Source organism: Canis lupus, chromosome 14, assembly GCF_011100685.1.
Source record: "Canis lupus familiaris isolate Mischka breed German Shepherd chromosome 14, alternate assembly UU_Cfam_GSD_1.0, whole genome shotgun sequence".
Lineage (NCBI taxonomy): Eukaryota > Metazoa > Chordata > Mammalia > Carnivora > Canidae > Canis > Canis lupus.
In genome coordinates, this window is record NC_049235.1 from 7,683,097 (window position 1) to 7,710,125 (window position 27,029).

General features: G+C 50.2%; 1 protein-coding gene across 5 annotated transcripts; it reads right to left on the bottom strand.

Annotated features, from left to right (window-relative positions):
* Window positions 1-974: 974 nt before the first annotated feature.
* CCDC136 (coiled-coil domain containing 136) lies at window positions 975-26,372 on the bottom strand. Of its 5 annotated transcripts, XM_038556578.1 has the most exons (18): window positions 26,295-26,372; window positions 25,446-25,553; window positions 23,584-23,826; window positions 23,432-23,506; window positions 19,474-19,797; window positions 17,180-17,291; window positions 16,446-16,614; window positions 16,026-16,166; window positions 15,529-15,687; window positions 15,080-15,250; window positions 14,469-14,654; window positions 12,632-12,826; window positions 11,909-12,136; window positions 9,961-10,461; window positions 9,406-9,627; window positions 8,076-8,354; window positions 7,138-7,431; window positions 975-1,315 (listed from the first exon to the last, which is right to left on the bottom strand). In XM_038556578.1, exons 1-18 carry the CDS (start codon window positions 26,350-26,352, stop codon window positions 1,205-1,207), a joined length of 3,576 nt encoding a protein of 1,191 aa, XP_038412506.1. In that variant the 5' UTR covers window positions 26,353-26,372; the 3' UTR covers window positions 975-1,204. The 5 variants fall into 5 exon arrangements, with proteins under 5 accessions (XP_038412506.1, XP_038412507.1, XP_038412508.1 ...); XM_038556579.1 differs by lacking the exon at window positions 8,076-8,354; XM_038556580.1 differs by lacking the exons at window positions 23,432-23,506; window positions 23,584-23,826; window positions 25,446-25,553; window positions 26,295-26,372 and adding an exon at window positions 20,678-20,817.
* Window positions 26,373-27,029: the final 657 nt, after the last annotated feature.

Sequence of the window (27,029 nt, forward strand, 5' to 3'; positions counted from 1 at the left end):
GCAGAGAGGAGGGTTCCGGAAAGCCAGCAGTCAGGGTGCCGTTTTGCCCACTGTGGGCTATGTATATACTCACAGGCCCTCCTCTGGGAACAGTCATGTGAAACAACGAATCACAAAGGGTTCCACAGAGATGGAGGAAAACAAGGACTCTCCTAAATTACCCTCATCATCCTGCTTGTCCCCACTTTGACCCACTCTCCATCCTTTGCCCTGCTCTGAATTCCAGGAGACTGACTTTATGTCCCCTAGGCATCTCTGCTCTCTGGCTGCCAGCTGGGATTAGCCAATGAAAGGTGCCAACAGGAAACTGGCAGGTGGGAAGAGAGTATCAGGCTCTGGCAAGGGCTGTACCCCCTGTGGGTCTGGGGTCCCTTTCCAGGCCTCTAGTCCTTGCTTCCTCCCCTCTCCCCTTCAGGGCTGGGAGGGGTGACAACTGTTGCTGGTGCCTGAGGACTTCACTATTCCTTGCTGGTCCTCCTAACTCTGCCTGCATGGAGTCCCTTCACTAAACACTCTTAAAGTTAAAGCTCTAATACACCCCCTATTCACTGCAGGCGCCTACATGATCAGTAAGTCCTCTCTGAGCACGAATCCCATGAGGAGTCACAAGGACTGAGCCTTGAATGCTCACATGCAGATCTTCTCAGGGCACTCTTCTCACTACAGACGGGTACGGGCACAGACCCAAGGGCAAGTCATTTAACCCCCCTCACACAGAGTACCCAGCTCATTCCATTTCCCTGAGCTAGGATGAGCTCCTAGAGACGGGGTTTATATGTGCAGACCAATGCATCTGCGAGACGGCTGGCAGCACAGGGTGCCATGGATGGTGCACCCTCATCCTGAGGTCATCTGCACAGCGAGAAATCATATTCAGGAACCAGATCCTTAAGTGAGGTACCTGGTTAAAGGGGGACTGCTCTGTTCTGGTTGTGTTGTGAGGTTCTGTTTAACAAACAAAAAGCCACAAAGTCTCAGGTAATTAGGTTGATATTTAATTACACGGAACCCGGGTTCTTACACAAGGCAGGAGATGGCAGCCAGCAGCTCCCCATAACCTTTCCAGCCTGGGTGACTGAGGCTAAGGAGATGGGGACACATGGGACACATGGGTGAGGTGGGGGCTCTGGCGCAGTGTGTCCTGCCCAAAGCTGAGGATAGTGGCCACTGGGGATCTGCTCCCTCGGCTGGCCCAGGTCTGCCATCACTCCATGAGGCAGAACTCTGACTCCTGCGGTCGCATGTTGGGTAACACATACAGAGCCACAGCCGCAATAGCCAAGAACACCATAGGCTTCCACATCCCAAACAAGTTCTGTGGGGACCAAAGACAAATGGTGAGTGCTCGGCCTTCTGAACCCTTCCCTAAGCCAGAGATTCCCCTGTCTACTGGCACTGGAGAGACATCAGGAACCTCATGGTCTGGTCTCTCTCACCTCCTGGGTAACTGCTGAAGACAATGTGGCCTTAGTTCTGGCAGTGTTAGACATCTGGAACAACGCCAGGTATATCACCTGAGGTGACTGCGTGTAGGCATGCCCAATGGAATGAGGAGAATACCAGTTCCTGTGTGTAGAAGCAAGCTCAGGAGGCAGACCAAAGAGTACCCAGATGGTCGCAGTGAGAAAGGATCAAGTGCTATGGCAAGAAAAAAAGAGGGTAAATGGAGGCCTTTGGGAAAAGCAGCAGTGCCTCATTGGCTTTATGCAGGAGAAGTGAACTCAGTCAAAAGGATAAAATGCAGGGGGAAGTAAAGAAAGCACACCATGGAGTACAGGCAAATATGAGGTTCTTAGGCAGCCGAAGCCTTTTGTGGAGAAGGACATTGGTTTGGGGAAACTCAAGGAAGCTGGTCACTGGTCTAGAAGGCAAATGCCAGGGTCCTTAAAACACCCCTGGTCACCAGGGTGTTGACTTCCAGAGCATGTGCCACTGTGCTAAGTCTTCTAGACTCTGCTGACCACAGCGAATCCTGCTGATTCGTGGGACAACAAAGCAGCATCATTTAGGGCACATGAAATCGTGGACAATACATACTTAGGAAAATAGTTCCTATTGTTACTACTTTTTTTTTTTTTTTTTTTTACTGTATTACTTGAAAGACCAAATTTGGGTTTTGAGTCCTAAGCTATGGCATAATAATGGGGAGGATTTTAGGTAAGAGCAGAGTATAGCCCATTGATGCTCAGAATGCATTTGCTCAGAGAATAATGGAACTAAAAAGAGGATTTTAAGCCAGCTATAAAGAACAAAGATCTCCTACATTTGTAGAAGTAGTTACTAAATAGAGCAGCACAAATGAAATGGAAAGCACAATGCTGGAGATGGATATATAGAGTAATTTATGTAACAAAATAACTGGAAGGGCACTTGAGGGGCTCAGTCGGGTAAGTGTCCAACTTTGGATTTCAGTTCAGATCATGATCTTAGGGTCATGAGATCCAGCTCCATGTTGGGCTCCACACTGGGCATGGAGCCTGCTTGGGATTCTCTCTCTCCCTCTCTCTCTGGCCCTCCCCCTCCTCAAATAAATTAAATTAAATTAAATTAAAATAAAATAAAATAAAATAAAATTTAATTTAATTTAAAAATAAAATAAAATGGAAGATAGAGCTGATCCATAAATGTGAACTAGTATTCTCTATACCAGAGATGCAAGTTCCAGACTGGCTGAGTAGAGGGCTGCTCCCAAAGGGTAAGTCACATCAGGCTCTCCTTTTAGACTGGGTTCCTAAGTTGGCAGACCAAGGAAATGTTTTTGGACTTTATCAAGACATCTGACACACTTTCCATGATATCCTTGGAGAGGATGGGAGGAATTAAGAGTAGGGTACCAGCACAGTTTTCTGTGTGACCATTTAATAAGTGATCAGTGAGCTGGATAAAAGAGAGCCTGGAGAGACAACACTCTAGAGGCTCAGCCCTCATCTTTGATGATCATGAACAGGGCGCCTAGCTGGCTCAGTCAGAAGAGCAAGCAACTCTTGGTCTCGGGGTGGTGAGTTCAAGCCCTATGTGAGGTGTAGAGATTAAATAGATGAAACTTAAAAAAAAAATAATGCATAATATAAAGGTGGGCTGGTCACCTCTGAGGAGGATGCAAAGCTGGCAGAGAAATGGGTAATTTGAAACCACAAGGTCAAGATTAAAAAAAAGAAAAACACAAACCCAAACTCCACAAGTTACATCAATGGACTATACCTAATGGGAATGAATTAATAAATCTGCCTTGGATCAAAAAATCAACTGCAGGTAGAAAATGAGGAGAGGATGCTTAGCATATGCAATATGCAAAGAGGCTTTATAAACAATGCATGCCCTGAGTTAACAATGTGACATTAGTTGTCGGGAGCTAACACCATTGGAGGCTACATTAAGAGAAGTACGGGGTCTTCCTAATTACATGGAAGCAACCAAGGAAAACTGCTCAAAATGTGGAGAGATGGTAAGGAGGGAAGCAAGACTGGCATTTTAGCTGTTGCTAATATTAGTCCTTAGAATCCAACTCACAATTCAGTGGTGGTATTACTTGACCTCTCCATGCCTTGGTTTTATTATATGATAATAAAAGCTACCTCACTGGGTCGTTGCAAAGATTAAATGAGTTAACATACGTAAGGTGATAAGAACAGTGCCGATCACAATAGTATGTATAATGTAAGTATACACTCTTTTAAAATTATTTATGGGGTGTTTTATCATTTATGAAGCACTTTCATAAACATGAACTCCTGTGATCTTCACACAAGGAAGACAGGTTTGTTTGACCATCCTTTGCTGTCATCTCAGAAACGAATGTTCTCATTATACATTTTGCCCACTGGGACTAAAAGGAAGAGGCAGAGACAGACTGGGCCAGATTTTCTGACCACTGGTCAGCCACACTTTCTACAGGGCTACACTGCCTCAGCTCCTGGACTGGGAGCTGCAGAGCAAGAGGCACAGCCAGGCTCCCCAAGAGCGCCCTACCCAGGGTTCCTTCCTCTCATTCTGCATGGGCCTGGCCAAGCTGCAGAAAGGTTACATCCAAATGCTTTGGGTCTCCCCTAGGAACTGAGAAATCTGGATATGGACCGGAGAAGAACAAGTATAGGGAGACACTCTGTCACCAAAGGAGTAAGTAGAATGCCTTAGAGGGGAGAAAGGATGCAGAGGAAAACAAGTAAGGGGAAAAGGATGCTGGTGAGTCCTTACCAACACATGCTTCAGCTGCCACCCCAACCTGTGTGTTAAGCCAGCTACACTCCATTTGCAGGGGTGAGAAAGGAGGGCAGGGAGTGGGGTGGACAGGGGAGCAGGAGAAAGAAGCCAGAACAGGCCAGGAGAGAATAGTTTATGGGTTCCAAAGATAGGTGGAACCCTAGGGCTCTACCTTGGGCCCTCTAGACCACATTCTGCCTCCTAAATTTGGTATCCTGTTGACAGACCAGATTACATGGACCAAGGCCAAGTGGAAGGTGCCCAGAATATGTCAGCCTCGGTGCCCTGAGAACACTTGCAAATCGCTCTTTTCACAAGTACCTCATTCTCTCCAGAAAGCCTGGTTTGGGAAGCCAATTACAATAGAATCTGGACCCCAAAAGGGATAAACGGAGAACTATAAAATATTTCCTGGCATTCTTATTCTGATTTTTCCTAAGACCAGAAGTCCCAAACCAGAGAATTCCTTAGTAGAAAGAACACAATATGGTAGGGGTTTCTATTCCATTTTCACCACGTTTGAAGGACAAATTGAGGCTGCCCTCATACAAATGCCCCTGGGCAGAGGGATTAGGGTTGGGGTTGGGGGCTGGTCATGGCAGGCCAGAATTCCTCTCTCACCCAACAGGGGAGGCAGTAATGCCTTATTTTGCCGTCTTGGGTGGTGACAGTAGTGAGAGCTTGGTTCTGGGGCTAAACAGAGACAGCCTTGCCAACAGATGTCAGCTCACCAGAAGTGGTCAAGCGTTTCTCAAAGTAGCCACAGTGCTGGGAGCAGCCAAGGCTTTCCCAGCCAGAGGATAGAAACTCAAACTGTGTCAACAGTATGCATTCCAACTCACTATGTGTTAGGAAGACGTGCTCAGAGGTGTGGGCTCTGCAGTAGCCCGAGGAGAAGTCAGGGCTAAAACTCAGCCCTGCGTATCCTGCTGTCCGATGGCTAAAGCAAGAAGCAAGCAAACGAGAGAAAGGGGAAAGAGGAGAGGCCAGGGCAACCTGCACCCTCCCTCTACCCCTCGGAAGCAGAGGACTCAATACCAGTACCTGTGTTAGGACGACGTCTCAGCCCACCAGCACCAGAGCAAAGCCGATATGACCACCAGGCCTACAAGAGGCAAGGAGAAGATGGGGGGCTTGGGGGCAGGGGATGGCTGCAACATACCAAATGAGAAGGAAGCACAGGGAGAGGCCAGGAGATGGGGGGTGGTATAAAAAGACAGAAACATATGAATCCAATGGATAATGAAGATGAGAAAACAAAGGGAAAAGAGAAAGAGATTGAGAGGTTACACAACAGGCAGTGAGGGCAGCCATATCTCTCCCCTGGCCTGGGGCCTGGATCTTCCCACTGGCAGCCTGTGGAAGATGCAAACCTGAATGGGTTAAATCAGGCAGTCGGGCCACTCTCCTGGCTCACCATAACCCTCTCAAGCGGGGTGATCTGCACTAGACCGTTCTTGTAGGACAGTGACTCTTGAAAAGGGATGCCCCGAGAGTAACGCTGGGCTCTCCGGATGAGGAGGACGTGTACTTCTCCAGGTCACTGGGTCTCCTGCCAGGCCACCAGTCCCTCCAGTAGCCCACTTGTTCTGGTTGCTCTCCACCAGGTCTCAGTGTTCTGGGCTCTGGTCCCGACGATCCCCTAGGAGTCTAATGCTGTTGTTGGGGGACAACATGCACTAGAACAGGCTAACAGTAGAGAAGTGCTAGTGCTTCGACTTGCAACAATCTTCCAGAGAGCAAGTGAATTCGCAGGCAGTGACACACATGCCATCAGAGCTGCCTGCAAAAGATTCGGGCCGCAGGGAGGCAAAGGGACACCTCCACGTGTAGACACAAGGAATGTGCTCAACTGTGAAGTTCAAGGATCAGACTGGCATTTAGAGATGCAGCACCCAAGGCAAGGAAAGCTAGGAGGCTCTGAGCCAACATGTGGTGGAATATGATGAATTTGAAGAAACTGGAACCCTGGGGAATGGGCTGTGGTTGCTCCTACTTTTTACATCCTAAATAATGGTCCTCTGCCACAAGGTTAACAGAGAACTGCACACTAGATTTTTAGCCAGCGCTGCGGACGGAGTTGACTGGGACGTCCCACTACAAGAGACTTATTTCCTTCCCCTGTGTTTAGAGAGATGGAAAGAACCTGTCCTGTAAACTGAGGACTTATTCAGGAAGGACTCTTCAGGGAATCGGAGCCCCCAGATAACCTCAACTAGGGCAGGAAATCAGTTGGTTCGTACCTCTGCAGATGTACCAGTAGTTAAAATACAGAAATACTTTTGTACAGTTGGTAAACAACTCAGGATGCTCCCATACCAGCCTCTCAAGATCTAGCAACTAAAGGGTGAGGGCTCTGGTGGCTCCCCGGATGGGCCAATGGCCCTTGCAGACTAAAATACTCTACCGCTTCTGACCAGCCCCCATCCTCCTGCCCTGTAATACACAGAACCTGTAAGGCACAGCAGCCTCCCCACACCCCTGACAGCAACGACAAAGGTCAACCCAACAGGGCACCTCAGGGAAGCAGGACCAAGCCACTAATGCAGGCTGAGGGCCTGAAGCAGGCCTCACGTTGTCCTATCCTCAGTGCAGCGCCAGGTGAGGGGTGAAGAGCCCTCCTGACGTGAGGAACAAGGGCTACCACCCAAGTGAGAGGAGGTAGGATGGCAACAGCCCCACCCCGCTTCCCAGGAAAGGAGATCTCTGAGCCATAGGTCCACAGCACGTGGGCCTGAGCCCACCATCTCTCGTGGAGAGCCCACCTCCACCACTTCAGGCTCCATCTGCACTCTCCCCAAGTGCTGCGCCTCAGGCCTTGGCTGGCCTCTGCTCCTACAGACGTCCATCCTCTGGCTGGGTCACCCCTCCACACAAGGGCACCTGAGGGAGCACAGAGCCCACTTCCCACTCAATCCAGCCTTTGACCGTGGTTACCTTTTTGCTCTCAGAAAGCTTGAGGGGGTTGCTTTCCTCTGAAGCTTCGGGACAAGCATCATCAGTGCTCTCATCTTTGCTGTCTTCCTCCTTGCCCTCCTGTTTTTGGGACTCTTCATAAACCCCGTCCTCATCTTCTGTGGACTTCACCTCTGGAGGCTCTGACCTCACAGAAACCACTTCATTCCAGAGGACCTGCTTCATGTCCTTGATTTTTTCCTTCCCCTCCTCCATTTCTGTTAGATCACCTAAATCCGTGTGGCTGGCCTTGTAGTGCAGCACCACCTCCAGATTCTGTGGGTGGAGGCAGGGCAGGGTGGGGCTGCGGTTACCGCAAAGATGCCTACCTTTGGTGACAAAGCTGGACTATCTCAAGAGCACTTTGCTTCCCAGAGTGCTCCGAGTCTCTCCCTGAGCACAGAGCGGTGACAGTCACATCCAGCCTCTCTGGACCGACACAACCATCGCTGGCCATTTAAGATGGCTACCAGAGCTAGAATCTTGAGCTCTGACCCTCAGCTGCTGCCTCCCCCGCCCCGCCCGGGCCACCATGACTCCTACTTGACCCCACCCTCCTCTCGTCTTAGGACACAACTGCTTTGAATGAATTCCTTCTCTGCATCTATTTGGTCCCTCTCTTGGGCATGTAACCCAGGAAGAAAATTGGGCTGAGCTAATTGGAGCAGTTGTCCACCCTAGGGGATATGGTCCTTTGGGGCTGCACCACCAGGTATAAGTGATCTATGTTCCACTGCTTTTAAATACACAGGAAAGGGGAGTATGGAATTGCCACCAAGAGGGAAATACTCTGCTACAAGAGAGAGGCCAGAAGCTTCTCTACAAATACCTCACCTGGCCAAAATGGTGGCAGTGATGATTTTTCTTCCCAAGATCTCATCTGCCTTTCTGCTTATCTGGCTACTAAGGTTATTACTCACCTTTTCGTTCTCATAGCTGCCCTCAGAACAGTCGAGGCTTGGTATGGTCACCTTTTTATTTTTAACCCCATTGGCATTTTTGTTCATATTCTTATTGCCATTTTTCCCATTGGTTTCTTTGGTAACAGAGGACTTCTCTTTGAGCTGGCGGAGCTCTTCCTGGCAGCACTGCAGCTGCCCCTCCAGCTGCTCCTGCACTGCCAGAAGCCTGCCCTGCTCATCCATGCTCGCCTGGTACTGTAGCTGCAGCTCCCGCAGCTTAGTCTGCAGCTCTTTGATCTGCCGGGGTTGGGGGGCAGAGGGCCAGTCAGCCGCAGCCTGGCCTAGTCAGTCAGCTGGAGCCCTGCCTGGGGGTCACTCCCAGTGTGTGCCTTGCCAAGGCCCAAGGGGGAGTAGACGAGAGGAAATTTTAAACTGCAGGATACGAGTCTCTATTGCAGTTTCACAAATAGGCTCTGAATGAGGTACCTGACGGTTTACACCTAACGTGATCCAAAAAGGATGATTTAAGTTATGTTTTTACTGTGACCTGTCTGGGGAAGAACTATAGGGCTACCTTTTCTGAACCTCGGGGCTTTATTACAGATAATCTTTCTGATGGAAACTCTTACTTTGCCCAAGCTATTTCTCTATTAACTACCTAAGGAACCGTGTGGTCCACTCCTGAGAGCGTGCCTGGACTCCTACACCTCACCCTGGAAACATAGGCAAATTCCAATGCTGCTCTCTAATTTCTGGTTTTGTCTTTCCTGACTTCTGGCATCACTTCTGGTTGCCCTGGTAGGTACCAATACTAAGCAACCTAGGCCCACGTGCTGGCTGCTCTCTGAACTCTCCTGTGTGCACATGGTGAGCTCTGCTGGACTGTGGACTACTCCTGGGTTTAGAAAGACTGCCTTCTGTCCCATCCCTCACAGATGCACAGCACCCTTCTTGGCATAATGAGATCTGAAAGGAGGCAAGCCTCTATCCTCAAGGTGCTCACAATCTAGCTGAAGAGACCCCAAATAACTAAAGGTGAAAAAATACAACTCCACAGAAGTGTTCTGGGACCTACAAAGGAGAGAGATGGTAAAAGGACAAAGAGAAAAGCTATTCAGAGTTTTGATGATGAGTAACTCTCAGCACAGTGAGCACTGAGCAGTGTCCATCAGGGCTGATGGGCTGCAGCTCCTGCTCTGCTCCTCTGACCAGGAAGGGGGCGACTATGCAGAGCAAGCAGTGAGCTCCCAGCCCTCTTTCCTCAGTCTCTCCAAAATGGCTGTGACCTATGACCTCCTCTGGCTCTAGGAATTCCTAGAAGAAACCTGGCCTCCTAGATAGCAGTTACCTCATTCTTGTCGTTTGGGGAGGCAGTGGGCTTCTCAAGGCTTTCTATGCACTCCTTGAATTCCTTTTCACAGGCGTCCAGCTCTTCCTTCAGCTCTTTCTGCCTGTCCAGCAGCTTTTTCATCTGCTCTTGCAGCCGATCATGTTCCTCCTGGCTGAGCTGGTACATGGCCTGCACCCCCTGCAGCTTGATCACCACCTTGGCAACCATGTCCTCACAGTGCTGCGGAGGGTGGAGGAGTAATGACCGCACCCAGGGGAGGACCTGCCCTCCGCCCCACTCTCTTTGCTAGGCCCTTACCTGGGTACAGAACAATGGCGGCAAGGATCTGAAGCTGCCCAGGGGCTAATTCTGTATTTCCTCCCATAAAGCACCATCGCTGTGATGGGAGCATCTCCATATTAGACAGGTGGAGTGCCTTGTTCATTTCCAGTGACCCAGCTCAGCCCTGACCCCGCTGCCCACCTCACTTCTTGCACCCTTCACTGGTGACTTATCTCTTAGTAAGACAAGAAACTTCTCTCCCTGGCTGACCTCTCCTTTGGCTACTTTTACCTCTGTATCTTCAGGCCCAGCAAGCTCATCGTCAGTGCTGCTGATGTAACTCTTGTAACAGGTGTCAGAACTACTACTGCTGCCGTAACTCTTCTTATAGGTAACGCTGCTGCTGCTGCTGCTGCAATAACTCTTCTCAAAGTTCTCATGGGCACTGGAGCCGCTGTCATAGCTCTTGAGAAAGCTCTCATTGCTGGCCTGAGTGCTCCCAAAACTCTTGTGATAGCTCTCACTGTCATCAATGCTACTATAACTCCGGCGACAGTTCTCGTTGACAGTCGCCATATCGCCGTAGGTCTTGTAGGACTCCAGGCTCATTTTTATGGAAGGGGACTGGCCCTGGAGCAGCTGCATTTCTTCCAGGCAGAGCTGTAGGTCGGCCTGCAGCCTCTTCCGCTCCTCGAGGAGCCTTCCCTGCTCCTGCTGCAGTAGCTCCTGCTCGGTCTGAGTCCCCTCATACAGCACCTGCAGAGCCTGAATCTGGGCGATGATCATCTTGGACTGCCGGGAGTGGGTGGGGAGACATTACTAACACTCCAGATACTGCCATCCTTCTAGCTGCACCCTTCCTGGGACAGATGTCTGAGATGCACTTCAGGGACCCGTACACCTACACTCATTTCACCATGGCCTAGGTCTTTAACAGCCTGCAGCTACTGGCACATGTCAGTTTCTCACACTGGGGATAATCTTCCCAGGGCAGATATTTTATGGTTCCCAGGCTCCCGTTCCTGCTGGTTTCTAAACTCTGGTACATCCGTCTCTCCATGCAGCAGAGCTGAGTCAGTATCAAGAACACTCTGCCTCCCTCCCCTCCCGTCTTCTCAGTCAGGATATACCCATTATATCCTAACCCTGGGGCTCAGTCCCCTCCCCTATTCCCAATTCTAAAATCAGCCCTGGCCTTGAATGTGAGCAATGTGAGCCTACAAGAATTCCTCCTTCAGAAGATGTGGACCTGGAATTAAGGTCTCACTACAAGTCCCTGTACCTCCTGTCCCAATTCTGAATCTGGCCTCTGGGCATGTTTCCCAGGCCCTCTGCGCCTGGCTTCTTGGCTGCTAATGCCCAGGGTGAGATCTGATCAGTTAAAGAAATAGTTATACCTGGTTCCTGGTCAGTGTTATCCATGCTGAAATCTGATGCCCTTGGAATCTGACCAAATCTGTTTGGACTTCTGCAATTTCCTGGTTCTCCCTATCTAGGCTAATATCTGAATGAATAGGGCTAGCCTAAATTGGAACTCTCTACCTGCTCTTCCCTGCTCACCCTGAGACCTCAGACCAAAGGCATCCCTTAATCCTGAAGAGACTTGTGCAGAAGTCTCCACCAGTGTGACCTCAGAGGCATGGCCCCTTCTTGGTGTTTGAGATGCATGGATTCTCTAGTCTAACCCCCATCACATGGCTCTTACTGCCACCAAAGTTCCAATGAAGATAATGTGGTCAGTACCAAGAATGCCACATGCTAGGAATTCTTCCCTTGGAAATGAATGGCCCCAGATTTGTGGCAGGTAGAACACCAAAAAGTGATAGATTTTGATCACTGGAAAGTATACTGCTCAATTATCAACCAGCTCATGAGAAAGGAATGACATGCTCAGAGTCAGTCCCAAGGAATCCAGACAAACACTAAATTGATACTTTAAATCTGGAAAATGATGTTGAAGGGGCTGCATCAAATTATCAAGTGATTAGATTCCTGGGTTACCCCCAGTTCTCAGTGTTCACAGCACTTCAACTGAGCATGTACCTGATTGAGGTCCTCAGGCCATAGCTAAAGCCACATCTTAATGAGCCTGTGGGTGGGCACGGCTGAAGGAGGGGGCCTCAGGCTCATTCTTACACTTGGCCAGACAGGCCTTCCTGACTTTGACCCTTCCATGGAGACCTCTTCCCTACCATGCTGCTGTCCCAGGAACTGTCTCCCCACCTCTTGTTCTGGTTACCTTGTTCTGACCACACTTGGAGGACTTAGGTGATTTGGAATCATCGGGCTTCTCCAACACATCCCGGAAACGAGACTCTTTGAAATGATGCAGCTCCTCATGCAGCTCTGACTGTTCTTTGAGCACACACTCTTGATTCTGCACCAGTTTTTTCTGCTCTTCCTGCATACCTTGGTAGAGCAGCTGTAGTTCACACAGGTCTTGTAACTTTGTAAGTAGCTCCTGACTCTGTAAGGTGGAGTGGGAAGGAAGCAGGCAGGAACCGTGGTAGCTACATAGAAGACCCATGCCTCCTCCTTCCTGCTGGGGACCCTTCCCTTAGGAGTCTCTGGGTTGGCTCTGAACAGCCATCTGGGATGGGGTTGGTGTGGTGGGGGAGTGGTCCTTCTGTGGAGACCTGCTAGGTGAGTAGTCATGATCTCGTATGGTGCAGGCATTCTGTAGTTTACAAAGTTCTCTCAGAGTATATTTTATCCAGTTGGACTAAAAATCTAAGGAGAAAATGCTGGGCAGGTTCCAGAGTACAATATGTATTTTAAGATTTAAAACCTACTCAGCTATACTCAATTTTTTGGTTTGAAGAGTCAGTGACCAAAGTAAGCCATGGCTGACTGAGAAAAGGTTTGATCCCCACCCTGATCTTTTCCCCAAGTATAGTCACACCTCAGAAGCTTCTCGAAGCAGCTTCTCCCTAGTCAGCAGCCATTCCCTGGCTGGGGTTACCTTAGGGATGAGACCAGTTTTGGGCAGTGGGAACGTGAGCCTGTGCAGCTCTTCCTGCAGCTGCCCCTGCTCCTCCTGCATCCTCCTCTGATCCTCCAGGAGCTCACACTGCTCCATCTGCAGCTGCGCCATCTCCTTCTGGCTGGCCTTGTACTTTTCCTGCAATTCTGTGAGTCTGGACAGCAGTGTGTCACACTGTGGAGGGGGTGGTTACTCTGTGAGGCATTTCTCTGCACTGTCCAGCAAGCAGAGCCCTTCTGTGCTCTCCTGCATCTTGTGGTTCACCAGAGGCTCCCTCCCTGTATGGTCCCCTTGGACTGACAGTCCCAAGCCATGCTGCACCCGTGAGGGTTTAGACACCAAATGGGAAACCCCAGCAGGCTGCTCAGGACTGTCCGGTTATGCTGTAAATTTCGTCTTCTGGCCCCTTCTGAGAGCCCTGTGAAGGGAGTGTTAACAACACCCCTCCCTTCTCAGGTCCCCACCTTCCTTTCCTTTGGCCCTTCCCTTTGGTAAAGATCATTCTCCTGCCCTGCTGGGAGTTCTGGTTCCTGTCACTGTTACCAACCCCAGTTGGTTTTATACCTAATTATACTTCTTACCAATAAAAACTCCACCCGATTTGTCCCCATTTTTGTTTTCATTATCATTTTTTTAAATATCTAGAAAAATATGGGCTACTGCTGAATTTGGATTGAAAAGACTAAATTATCCCATGATTCCATGAAACCAAACCTTCTAATATCGAATTCATCTCAATGCTGTTTTAGGACAAGAGGAAAAGCTGGCTCTGTGTCAGCGAGCTGGCTCCCTCTCTGTAGTCTCTTCTACTAGGAGAGGAGAGGGTGAGCAAGTCATAGACACTCTGGCCTCTAGACTGAGTGGGAATGGAAGAAGAAAATGTGAACCTGGGCATAGAGAGGCAGGTGGACCATTGGGGTGGTCCAGATAAGCTCCCCATTCTGGGTCTTCCAAAGGCTTTTCCCTGGGGACACAGCCTGCTGCTGGCTGTGATAGGAGCCACTGAGTATTCCGGCAAAAGGTGACTTGCTCTACCATACTTTGAGAATCTCGTGCCTTTTCTCCATCATGTTTCAACATCTTCCATTTCCTATCAGTGATCAGGAGCTGAAAGTGCTCAACACAAGGTCTAAGGATAACTGATAATGACTTGCATTTTATACACTATGGAAAAAAAGAAAATAAGGAAAGCCTCACTTATCACTACCAGGATTTATTATTAAAAGCAAGTAAGAAGGGAATAGTATTCTGTTCAATTTAAAGAGGGTAAAACTCAAGCTTAGAGAACTTCTCTATTCTGAAGTCACAGAGGAAACCTTAGAAGAGCCTAGGTCCTTCTAATATCCAATCAGCACCCTGGTCTAGTTGCACAAGACCACATCACCTGACAAGAGCATCTGCAATCTGCCTGAGAAAACTGGACCTTCTCTTTCTAGGTCTAATGATAAAAGTTGCACATGTGGGCTTTTCTGTATGTTCTCTGCAAATTACAAGATATCACTATAAGTTCTAATAACAAGGTCTAAGTGTCTACACATATGGAATCACATGCAAAACCCTCAGGTGTTCAGACTGGATGCAGCTGCACTGATCCTATTAGGCCGTGGCTTGGGCTCAAAATCAAGATCAAGGCAAACTGTTTAAAAGTAAATAGCATGGGACTCTTCTTCTGTTTCCTGACTTGCACACCCAGCTGTGACTGGACGGACAGGGAGCTCATCAAGCCCCTTGGTTGGATGACTGCACCTGTTGCCCTTATACCTCCTTTTTCCAGAGGAAGTACCCAGGAGACCTCACCTCTCTTAATTACAATTACCTTATTAGCACATTTCCCTTTGTCTTCTGGGATGGACTGGGTGGTCTTGAGCTCCTTCAGCTCCTGCTGGCAAAGCAGGAGGTCCTGCTCGAGCTGATCATACATGTGCTTCTGCCGCTCCAGCTCTTCCTTGCTGGTCTGGTACAGCCGCTTCATCTCCTGAAGCTGGGCGTGCATCTCTGCGTTCTGGGGTAGGGGAGGCAGGCCCCACCATCATCCCAGAAGCCCTTGCAGCTGCACTCTCTCTTCACAGACAGGGACTAAGGGGTCCTACCTGGTCCTTTCCAGTCCCAATTTCATCCCAATGGGGGCTACCTGAGATGGACCAGACCCTAACAGGCTCGACGCAGGGGCCTTCTGGGGCTTCCCTTTTGGGCAGATGGGGAAGAAAAAGAGAGCTACCTTTTTACTGGCTGATTTTCTGATTTAAAATCAAAGGAAGCTGCGTGCATCATGACTCTGTGAAATCACCTTTCTACTAGGCACCTCTTTATCCCCCATACCAATGGCTATACTACAGAATGCCATGAGTGCCCCCTCCTCTTTGGTACTACTGCTTTCACAGAAGATTCCATCTGGCTATATTCTCCCTCACCTGGAGTTTCTTTTACCTTCTCACTGCTCTCCTGGAAGGAGGCCACGACGTTCTTGAGGCGCTGCACCTCCGCCTCATGGTACTGCAGGTCCCCGCACAGCTGTCGCTGCACTTCTAGCAGCTTATCCTTCTCGCACGTGATGTGCTGGTACTGAAGCTGCAACTTCTGTAGCCGGCACAGTAACTCCTGTGGTGGAGGGGGCTGTGGGCAGTACCTCTGGGGTCCTCAACCCGTTCACTCTTCTGCCTGAGTCACTCTCAGACACGGATGGTCTAAGACCTGACTTCTCCCTGCCCCTTGCTTACCAGTTGTCCTCTCGCCCAGCGCCGTGCTCAAGGGTGGCCGGAGATCCGTACCAGTGGTGCTGCGCATGTGGCAGCTGGACTTATTTTAACTCTGCTCTGATCCACCGTCCCCAAAACCTCTAAGCACCTCAGTTGCCCCTCACCTCCTTTTGTGGTTACCTTCTCGTTTGGGCTTTCTACGACTGTGGGTTTCAAGACTCTGAGCTGCCGGAGCTCAGACTGAAGCTGTAGTTGCACCTTCAAGAGCTCATTCTGCTCATCCTGGCTAGCATCGTACTTTTGCTGCAGGGCACAGAGTCTGGTCTTCAGCTCCTCGTTCTGTGGTGGGAGGACGTAGGTAGAACAGTTACTCTCAAGAGAAACAGCAGACCCCTCTACAGACCAGTTTGGGTCCTTTCCAGACGTAGACATCTTGAAGAGCTCCCACAGGTCTAAGGTTGGGTTTCTTCTCTGAGGCAGACATTCAGGAATGGCTACCATTTCTAGAACACAAAGCTATGTGACTTGTCCAACTGGTCTCCAGTAGACTGTACCCCTGGTCTCAGGGCAAGAATCAGCCAAGCACAGCCTTGCTCTGCGTTCATCCTTCCCTGATGCAGCAGCTTCACGGAGGCCCTTCCGCCCTCCCCATACTCCCTTCCCCCATCAGTGTTTACCTGGGTGACATTGGGAGAGGTCTGAAACCGAAGCACCTCATTCTGTGCACACTTAAGCTCTCTCTGCAGCCGCCTCTGCTCCTCCTCACTGGTCCGACGATGATGCTGTAGTTCTTGCAACTCACAACACAATTCCTTACACTGTGCAGGAGATGGAACAGAAAGGCTGATTGAGGATAGGTGCCACACACACTTCGAAACTAGACTTGGGGAAGAAAAAAAAAAAAAAGAATAGGCTTGGAAAGGATATGGCATTCCTTTTATTGGAATATTTCCATCGAGCAAGCAAACGAGAACCCAGAGTACTATCACCTGCCATAGTGTATGCCTCCTTTGTCAGCCCCGTATCTAAGGAGATGTTGCTACTGTAGGCCAGGAGAGGGTAAAAGAGAGACAGTGACGGTGCCTGCCTTCCCCTACCTTGTTCTGCATGTCATGCATCTGCTCTTCAGCTCCCAGAAGCTGTTGTCGCAACAAGTGAGTTTCAGGATCCGGTTCTAGAAAATCCATTTCTGAAGTCTGAGACTCTGCTGACATCATATTCTTTAGCGTTTGGGATTCCAGCCACTTTTCTGTTGCTCTTCGTGTCCTATAATCCAGAACCCCAGAACCATGTTTGGGAAAGTGCTCTGCCTGGCATCACCTGGTAAGGGTGCTTGGTCCTGATGTCTTTATTTTAGGCAAAGATGGTAAAGAGCCTTATATTGTGATTTGTCTTCCAAATAAACATGTCAAGAAGGTGAAGAAAAAGTCCCAGTACCTCAATCAAGGCATGCTTGGCTCTGGGAGACCTAACAATGCTAGTCTAGTTGGGCTCAAGGCTGGGCCTTGTATCCAGCCAGCTCTAATCTGGAGGGAGGTACTACACCATTTGACTGAATTCAGCCTGTGTGGACAAGAAAGGAATCACTGTGATCAACTCTAGGGCAGAGCAAACCAGACCCCAATCCCTAGAATGGAAGTAAACTAAATTTTAGAACTCCAGTCCTGAGACACTTGGCTCTCCATGTTTGCTTCTAAGTGGCATCTGTGGAAAAGACTGGCTGGGTAGAAGTAGAGGGACATTTATTAGCCTAGCATCTGCCTTCACTGGTTCTATTCAGAGAAAAGCCAAAAGCAGAGTCCTAAGAGTCCTCCTAGCCTGCTGGTTATACCTCTCACTCTCCAGATCCGCAAGCTGCCCCGTGAGGCTGCTGTTGCTCTCCTGCAGGGCCTGGTACTCCTCGTTCAGGAAGCGGTAGCGTTCTCGCAGTTGCTGCAATTCTTCTGCAGAGGACAAATGGAGACGTGTGAGATCCTGGGGAAGAAGCACTGGTAATCAGCCCCTAATTTTCCTGCTTAGAAATCAGATAGCAGAAAGCTGAATAGCTTCTCTTTTTCTAAAGACTGAAGAGACACCGCATGCAGTGGCTTAGAAGACAAAACCCCCCAAATTCCACACTGCTATGTGTCTTTATCCTCTTTCACATAGCTGCCTTTCTTCTCATCTGCCCAGATCTGCCCTGTGTACCCATCTTCAGAACCCCAACAGAGGAAGAGTCTTGAGATTTTAGGAGCTCGTGAAGGTTTTAATTGAGTTTCTGGGTTATTATATTTCAAGTTTCCATTGATGATTACCTTCCTATTACTCTTTTAGTACAAAAGCTGAGGGATGTGAAACTGCCGCGTCACACTGCCAGTCCTGGCCTTCTGGAGACAACCTGGGCATCCTGAACGTCCTTTTACTTACTTTATCACCACACCAAATACACTGGCCTGCATGTGGTCAAGAATTCATTCTGAAGATCTTTTATCAGCTGACAGAAGAGCCCATCCCCACCAGACCCACATATCACCTTCAATCATCAGCAGAGATCTGGTTGCAATGACCCAGCACATGTCCCTAAGTACCAGCTACTAATACTTTCTGGAGCTACAATCAAACAAACACCTCTATCTATTTTGTTTCTTCCTGATTAAGAATTATTTATCTTAGAATACCAATTCTACTGATATTTAAAGAATACTGACTTGCTCCAATTAGAACACAAGGTCTATCGTACCTGCTGGAAGAGTCAACACCCTGAAATTCACATCTAATGTTCCTTCTTTATTCCAACCAAAAGTTTTTGGAGTACTGCAGATTACCATGGAAGGAAGGAAGGAAACTAACTTTTAATATAAGCCAACCATGTGCTAAGCATTAGCACTTGATGGTTTCAGCCTTCCAGTTAGCTAGTCTGTGAGGACTTCAACATACTAGGCATTTCATTTAATCCCGAAAATAGTCCTGTAAGGTTTTCTTTCCCTTTTTTTTTAAATAAACTTTTAATTTTACAATAGCTTTAGAGTCACAGAAAAGTTGCAAAGATAGTGTAAAACTCCCTGGGAGAGCTCTCATCTCATTTCCCCTATTGTTAACTTCTTACCATGGGTACATTTGTCACAACTAAGGAATCAATATTCATACATTACTGTTAACTAAACTCAACATTTTATTCAGATTCCTCTCCATTTTCCCTAAGGTCCCTTCCTATTTCAGGATCCCCTCTGACTGTAAAGTTTTATTAACCAATTTTTACAGACACAGAAACTAAGAGAGAGACAATAACCAGGCCAAGTTCACCCCACTAATTAGCAGAACTGTGGTTCTGCACTCAGGTCTGTTTAACTTTGACCCAAGCTTTCCCACTGTGCTGGCCTCACTCTCCTGGCACCACCAGCCCAAATGCTCTTCTGAGAAACTTGTTACAGCTGGGAAAAAATCACAGTTCTTTGATTCCTTGTTGACTGCCTCTGCTTGACCTGGCCTAATACAGGGCCTCCCATTATACCCAAATCATAAATCTAGCCTCAGAATAAAGGCAAACTCTGATGTCATGAATCCTAGCAACTAGCTGGGAGACTCATTGTCTGAAAGCAGAGCTCTAAGCTTTTTAGTACTTCATGTATTACTGGAAATAACCTCTCTTCCTCTCCAGCTGTCTTGTGCTCTGATTTGTTGCCCCCTAAAGCTTCTACGTTGGAGAGGGCTCAAGGAGCCTAAGCATTAGCATCCTGGGACCTGGGAGCAGGACTGGAGCCCCCCCCACCCCCCGCCCATAACGCGCAGTCCAGGCAAACTGCCATGATGCCAGAGCTGCAGGAAGTTTCTCAAGGTGATCAACCCCTTATCCTGGAGACTTTCTCAGGAAGCGCTTTCCCATAGTTAAATCAACAAACGTCCAATGGCTCTCTGAGGAAGAATTCTCAGAATACACCTCCACAGTGTCATTTCTCATACCACCACTGACTGGTTATGTGACATCTAGATAAATTCTTCTCCCTTATGGTCTTGAATTAAACGTGGAGGTTTTTTCTAGAGGTTCCCAATTCATGATCTAAGACCACCTTCCACCATTTTCTTGGATACTAACTCCCTCTGCTCGGCTTTACTGGCAGGCCAGGAAGGGGGTTTGCCCTCTCATACCTTGCATCTCGGAGAAATCTGAAAGACTTAAACTATTGGATGGGTCAGAGCTCTTCATCTCCATTTCTGCACGGAGGGAGGTGATCTCCATTTCATACTCTCCCCGAATGCGCTCCATGTCATCGAGTTCATTCTGCATCCGGCAGAGATCCTCCTGCAGGGATGCTATGTCACTCTCATGTTCAGTCGCGGAATCCTCTGCTGCTTGCCGCAGATTATGGATCTCAGCCCGGGCCAAGTGCAACTCCTGTTCTATTTCCTTAAGTTCACTTTCTTTCTCACGCTCTAACAGGGAAATCTCCTCTCGTAGAGACCGCAACTCACCTGCAAAGCCCAGAGGTTGGGATGGTCAAGAGGATAAATGGACTTATCATGTTCTAGAAGCAGAAAGTTAAAGGCAGACTTATTTCTTATCTGGAAACTACTGGCAATCTAGTCTCTATCCCATCAGAGAAGTATAGCTTCATCTGCTATGGAATAAAGAGGACTCCATGTAGGAAGGTAGAGTAGAAAAGGAGATTCTGAGGCCTGGCACCAAAGCAACCCCTTAGGCTACTGCAAACAAAAAGTATTAAGTGCTCCTGTGTTGCAGATTAAAACTAATTTACAGTATTTTACTGATGCACCGAGTCTTTCCAAAAATTCCCTGACTAAAAAAAATTTGCACAGACTATTCTCATCTATTCAGTCTGGAAGCTTAGAAATTACAGAGCCTCACAGCTCCCACGAACTGCCTAGTACTGGCCCCTGATGTGTATTTAGAGTTCTCAGCTTAAATGAAAATGTAGGCTCATCACATGATAACCAAACATGGTTATGTCCTTCACTTTCCTACTACATCCTTGACGTTAGGGTTTAACTTTCCTTTAGGGTCCCCTCTGGGGTCTGGCCCTTAAAAAAAAAAAAAAAAAAAAAGGCTTCCTCAGATCCACTGGAGTATGGAGGAAGGTCCTCTTCATCCAAAAAAGTTCATAATTTGGGAGGGCAAAGGGGCAGGGTCCGCCCAGAGTAGAGGGGCGGGGATTGCAAGCCCGAGGGGGAGGGGCTTGCCCGAAAACTGGGCGGGGCGGCCCCTGGTAGGGAGTTGGGGTGCCGGACCCGGATTCCAAAGAGCTAGCGCCGGTTGACAGTGGGTCTGGGGCTGTCCGAGTGAAGCCCAGGGCCCGGGAATCGGGCTGCGGGACAGAAGTGGGTTCTTACTCACTGGTTATGGCCTCCATCTCGTCGGGCCCCCCCCACCCCCGCAGGCGGTCTCCTTGGGGGGCCTCCCGCCGCCGGCCGGTCCCGGCCCCCGCGGGGCTGTGGCGGCCAGAACGGCCTCTCGACACCAGCTACCTCTGAGGTCGCGTGCGCCCCCTCTTGGCGGAAACGGGCAACGCGCGTGCACAAGGGCGGTCTCTATAGTTCACCCGGCAGGGTGCAGTTTGTGTGTCTTCACCAGACCCTCAGCCCCTCTCTTGCTTGAGACCTCATGCTTAGTAGAAACAACCCTACTTAGTAGAGAATCGCTCCTGAATTTCAGTTTTCCCAAGTAGTTGCCAACCTGCAACTCTACTGACTTCCCCCCTATTTGTAAGGAAGTATGTCCCTTCTCCAAGCAAAGAGGTCTTTTCCTCCTCTACAGGATTGCTTCCTTCATCATACAAACATGATCTAATGTAGTGAATCATATCTTAAACCCCCCCCCAAAAAAAAACCTCTCCCTTGACTTCATTTCCTCTCCCCTTATTTCTCTGCTTCTCTTCAGAACATGTCTACTGTAACTAACTGTACTCACCTCCTCTATTTCAACTCCCCCTTCCTCTTTAATCCCAATCCAAACGGGCTTCTGTCCTCACTAAAATATCTCAGAGCCCTCCAAATAAGATGCAACAGGCATCTTATTTGATTTAACAACTTTTGACAGTTGATCATTATCTCTTTGAAGAAATTTCTGCTCTTGGCATCCAGAACATGAAATACTTTTGCCATTCCTCCTACCTTAGTCTCTTTTGTTCATATCTCCTCTACTGGACCTTTAAATACTGGAGTATCCCTGGGACTGGCCTTTTCCTCTTCTTATATCTCACCATGTGATTTCATGGTGATCTCTCAGGGATTCAAATGCCACCTAAATGCTAATGACTCCCAAACTTATATCTCCAGCCTTGATTTCTCCCCTGGTTCTAGATTCATATATCCAACTGCCCCCTTAACATAGTTATTTAGATGTTAACAGTCATTTCAAACTCAACACGTAAAAACATGTCTCCAGTGGTTCCTCTAGCCCTTAAACTTGTTCTTTACCAAGTCTTCCCCATCCCAATAAATGACAGCACTATCCATTCAGTTTCTCAAGGCAAAGTGATCTTTCATGTCTCTCCTATTCCCACCCCTCCCCCACTCTCCACCCCATCCAATTCATCAGAAATCCTGAGGGCCCCACCTTCAATATAAGACACTCCCATGTCTTTTTACTGTACTTAGAATAAAAACCAAACCTCCCAGCTGACCTATAAGGTCCTTTGTAATCCAGCCTCAGCCTGACCTCTCAGAACACTCTCTCTTACAAGGGTCCTCCGCATGCACTCTGCTTCAGCCACAATGGCTTTTGTTCTGTCCTTCAAACACATGAAGCTCATTCCCACCTCTGCGTTTTTGCATGTGCTATTCCTTCTGCCTGGTATGCTCTTCCCTCAGATCTTTCTCATTATTCAAGTCTTAGCTCAAATGTCATCTTCTCAAAGAGGACTTTTCTAACTGCCCTATCAAAAAAAAAAAAAAAATTCCATCTCACCACATCTCTCTATATCCTATTGTTATACTGTCTTCATAGCATTTATTGCCACTTGAACTTATATTGTTTATATTCTGCCTCTCCCCGTTAGAATGTACTCTTGATTAGGGCAGGGATCTGGTCTGTCTTCTTCATAGCTTGTCCTCCAAGTATATGGGCACTCAATAAATGAATGATAAACAAATAAATCAGCACCATTTTATGGATAAGGAACTGAGTCTCAGAGAGATAAAAGTGACTTGCCGAAGATTCTAAAGCATGTCAAGTGGCAGAGTTGGGCCCAAGAATCTAGGTGATCCGAAACAAATGCTCATTGTCTTCCCAGATGCAATGCATCTCCTGCCATTTCTCTCCCTCACCCTCTTCCCATTCATTGTCTACTTCTCCTGCATCTACCTTGGCTTACATTTTTCCCTTCTCTTTTCTCCCCTTTCTCTACCTTTGCTTGTTCCTCTCCAGGCCCAATACCCGGCCTTCCTTTTTTCTCCATTTATATTTTTCTTTTGGTTTGATCTCAGTTCTCCCTGGAGAGTCCCTGCTGTTTTCTAGGGCAGCTTCCCTAAACCTTCTGGAAGCCCATGGAAGTAACAAAAGCTGCCTCTTTTTTTGGTAGTACAGGGGAATGTGGGACACCTGCCTTGCTGCTTTCCAGAGACAAAGGGATGTGGGCGTTAGAAGAAAGAGATTTGGGGCCACAAGCTTGGTCCTAGGAAGCAAGAAAAGCGTTCTCATCTGCGTCCCTTAAAAGATGTAGAGTCCCCTCAGTCACTTCTCATTGGCTCATTGCTTTTCCCATGGTGCCCTTGTAGGGACAGGGAAAAGCAGTCTGGTTTGGAATTCAGCCCTGATTACCTACCCCATGACCCGAAGAACAAAGGGAAAGGGATATAGGTGTGAAGGGATGAGAGAAAAGGGAGAGTGTTAGCCAGAAAAAGAAGATGTGAAATGGTAGGGCAACAAAGGGCAGCGGAAGGCAGAAGAGCCAGGTAGAGATGCAAAGAAGAACAGAAATTAGGTAAAAAGGAGAATGGGGAGAGAAGGAGGAAAAGGTGAGAATAGTAAGGGGAAAATGAGGAGAAAGTACTGAATTAGTTTATATTTGTCTGCTATGCTACAGTCAAACCCTCAGGACAAAAGTACTTGGATGGCCACGTTCCATCCAGTCCAAGTGCTGGCAATTACCTTGGAGCTGCTGGATTTGCTTGGTGAACACCTCTGCCTGCTGGGCACTGGCCAGCCGTTCATCCTCCAGGAGTCCTGCAGTGAGAGAGGCAGCAGGCATGATCCTGGGATCCGGGGAGCCCAGACCCTCTGGCCCCCTCCCAGGCACTCACCCTGCAGCTCCAGGGAGTCATCCTCATGCTGCCCTGCCAGTTCCCGGGTCTCCTCCAGCTCTGCCACCAGCTGTAGCACCTGAGCCCGCAGCTCTTCCAGCTCTGTCTCTGTGAGGCTCAGACCCCGGTGCTTGCTAACAGACAGGGAGCCCACACTGCCACCTTTCTGCACTTGCTCTTCCTCTTCTTCCACCTCTTCTTCTTCCTCTTCCTCCTCATAGAGAGCTGGGAGTAACACTTCCCCTAGGAGAGAAACCCATCCCACCAGGGGGTCAGAGGCAACTTCTTTTCCAGAGTCCTTCAAGGGCCCTTCTGCTCATTGTCCCAGGGCAGAGATGGTATAATAGTGCCACCTGGTGTCCCCCAAGGAGCCCCCTCGGCAGGACCTGCACTCGGTGATGAGTCCTCAGGTGTAAGGGTCAAGTTTGGAGGTAGCCCATCCCCACCCAGGCCCTTCCTGGACCAGTATTGTACCAGGTGGCCTCTTGCTACTGACTTCGGGCAAACTGAGCAGCTGGGTGCTGGTTAGCTATGTGAGCTTGCACAAGGATACATGCTTCTTGCAGTCCTGGTGGTCTCTGCATAGTGGGACAAGTACTCAAGAAAGGATTCAGATGCTGGCCGTGTCTTTAGGCCAAATGGGACAAGAGTTAAAGTCTGGGGTTTGTCCAAAGTTAAAAAATTATCCAGGTGGCTTGGAAGAAATTAGCTTTTCCAGAATAAGAAAGGGTTGCCTATCGGTAGTTAGAAAAAGAAAACATCTGAATGAAGTGATTTTAAATGTTTTACTGGACCAATACTGAGGCCCTTTCAAATGTATTCTATCACATGGCTGTTCTGAAATTTTCTGCAGAGTCCACTTCCTTTTCTCTGCTGTTAGGAGGCCTCTCCCTTCCTCAAGTGTTATGAGTTCCCTCCTCCTAACTTCCCTCCCCAAACCTGAAGGAAACTTCAGGTTTCAGTTCCAAGGCTGTACTTGTGTGTAAAAAAAAGCCTACCATTTTAATGCATCAGGAAACTGGGGTGCACTGGTCCCCAGCCTCTGGTTGGTGAGTACCCCCTCCTTTGCTGCAATGCAGTTCCTTGAAATAGCGACATTTTGTCAGGATACTGATTATTTGCTTTGTTTTACAATTCTGAATCCCTGGTCTCATGACAGCAGCCTAAGGTCCATCTGGGACCCCTTGTGTCATCTGTCCCCCTTAAAGGAGCAGGGTTGCCCACACAGTGTGCGTGGAGACCTGGGAACACTTCACAGGGAGTCCTGGGAAACGGATCAGCATCCTTCCAGGAGTCTGGTGTTGGCAGCAACTGTCAAGTAACATGGGTGCGGTGGGGATACATGAGTGTTGGGAGGTTGGCCTTCTCACCTGCCCCCTCCCAGGCAATTCTTTCAGGCTGTAAGGGATCCTAAGAGAACCAAAGCCACAAAGGCTTACATTCAAAGTTAGTGGTGGTGGCACCAGAAGGACAATGCTCACTTCACATGCTCACTTCCCTGCTTTTCAAAAATATGAGACAGCTTGGGATCTGGGTCGGGTGGCAGTGAGAACAAACCCCCTGCTGAAAGGCCTGCTTCAAAGCTCTGTCCAACGAGGCCTCTTTCTCTGTCTGGCAGCTCCCCCCGGGACACACAACCTGGTTAGCTGGTGATTAGGGCCCCAAAGGGAGGCACCCAGAACCTCCCTCAAAGCCTGAGCCCTGAGGAGGGGTAGATTTCAGACCTGAAGGGTAGAGGGGGCTCAGGTGAGCTACAGGAAGGGCTCTGTCCTGGCTGGGAGCTCTGGGGACCAGATGGGGTAAGGAGGAAGGAAGGGAAGTTGGCTGAGGGGAGAGAAAGAAAGCTCTTTGGGAAAACTCACCCTCCATAGCTTGCATCCCCCGCCGCTCCAGGGACCCCCAGCGTTGGCCTTTCTTCCTCTCACAACCCTCAGATGCTTCATAGGAGCCTAAAGTGGTCACTGTGGGTCCTGTGGGTAGGAAGAGAGGAGGCACGGTGGGCTACTAAGGGGGCTGGGGGCTGGGGTGCACAGGAGGGAGAGGGGGACGTGCCTTCTAGCCCTCTGGAGCCCCAGAGTTTTTAATCCAGGTGGAAGTGCTCGGCTCACGCGGCCCCGGCTGCGACTTTCCTCCCTCAGCCGCCCCTCGAGCTGGGCCTGCGGGGATCCCGCCCTGCGCTGCCCAACCTCCCCGGCATCCCCAGTTCCAGGCTCCTCTCCCAGCACAGTCTCTTTAGCTGTGAAGGGAGACGGGCGAGAGCCAGGGCAGAGAGGCTGAGAGGGTGAGGTGGTGCAAGGAGGGGAAGGAGGGGATGCGGGGCGGGGGGATGCGTGGGGCAAGGGGTTCCGGGCCGGGGCCGCTCCCCTCCGCTCCGTTCTCTGCCTGGACCCATCCACCCCATCCTCGCCCTGCGCTCCGAGCCTTCGGCCGGAGGGGGCGCAGGGTCTGGGGCCCAGGGCCGGACCGACGGGGTGGAGGGGTGCAGGGCGAGAGACCGCCAGGGGATGATGCGACCGGTGTGGGGAAGACCCAGCCCGGAAAGATGGAGACCGGGCCCGGGGTGAGGGGCAGGATGAGGGAGGAAGACAGGACGGAAAGGTGGGAGCGGCGGAGGGAGAGGGGGGAGAGCGAGGACGTGGGGGTCTGGAGGGAGGAGAGATGGAGAAGAGGAAGGAGTGGCGGCGGAGAGGTGAGGGAGGGGCGGCTCTGACCTGGGCCGGGGCAGCTCCAGCCCGCGGCGCCCGCGCCCGCCCCGGCGCCCGCCTCCATGGCCGCTCGCGCCGCCGCTGCCGTCGCCGCCCGGAGGAGACGCCGCAGCCGCCAGGCCGGGGACCCGGAGCCGGTGCGCAGGGGAGGGAGGGCGGGCCGAGGGGGCGGGGCCTGGCCGGGCCACCTGACGCCACCCCCGCCCGGAAGCCCTCGCTCCACCGCCCTCCGGGACCCGGGCGGCGAGCGGGCGCGGGGGGCGACGGAGCCCGGCCCCAGACTCACCCCAGGGCCGGGGGCCGGGGGCGGGGGCGGGGGCGGGGGCGCCCTCGGAGCGTGAGGCCGTCCCGGAGTGGCCGCGAGGTCGCCTGGTTCCGGCGAAGGGTCCCGCCCGGGCCGGCTGCGCGCGGAGACCCCTCGGGGCCAAGTGTCAGACGAGCCCCGTCCCGCGCGGGGATGGGGCAGGAAGAGCACAAAGCTGGACGCATCCTCCGCTGCTGTTTCCTCCAAACGCGCGGACACACGCCCGCCAAGCGGGGCCCGCGTCCCCCACCTCCGCAGGCAGCGCGGACCCCGGCCGCAGCCCCCACCCCCGCGCGGTGGCCTCTTGCGTCCCGGGACTGACCGCGTCAAGGCAGGAGAAGGGAAGCCAAGGCCGAGATCTGTGACCCGCAGGGCCCTGACCCCCCTGCTTTCCCCGCGCCCCAACCAAGCCAGAGCCCGAACCCCCTCGGGAGGGC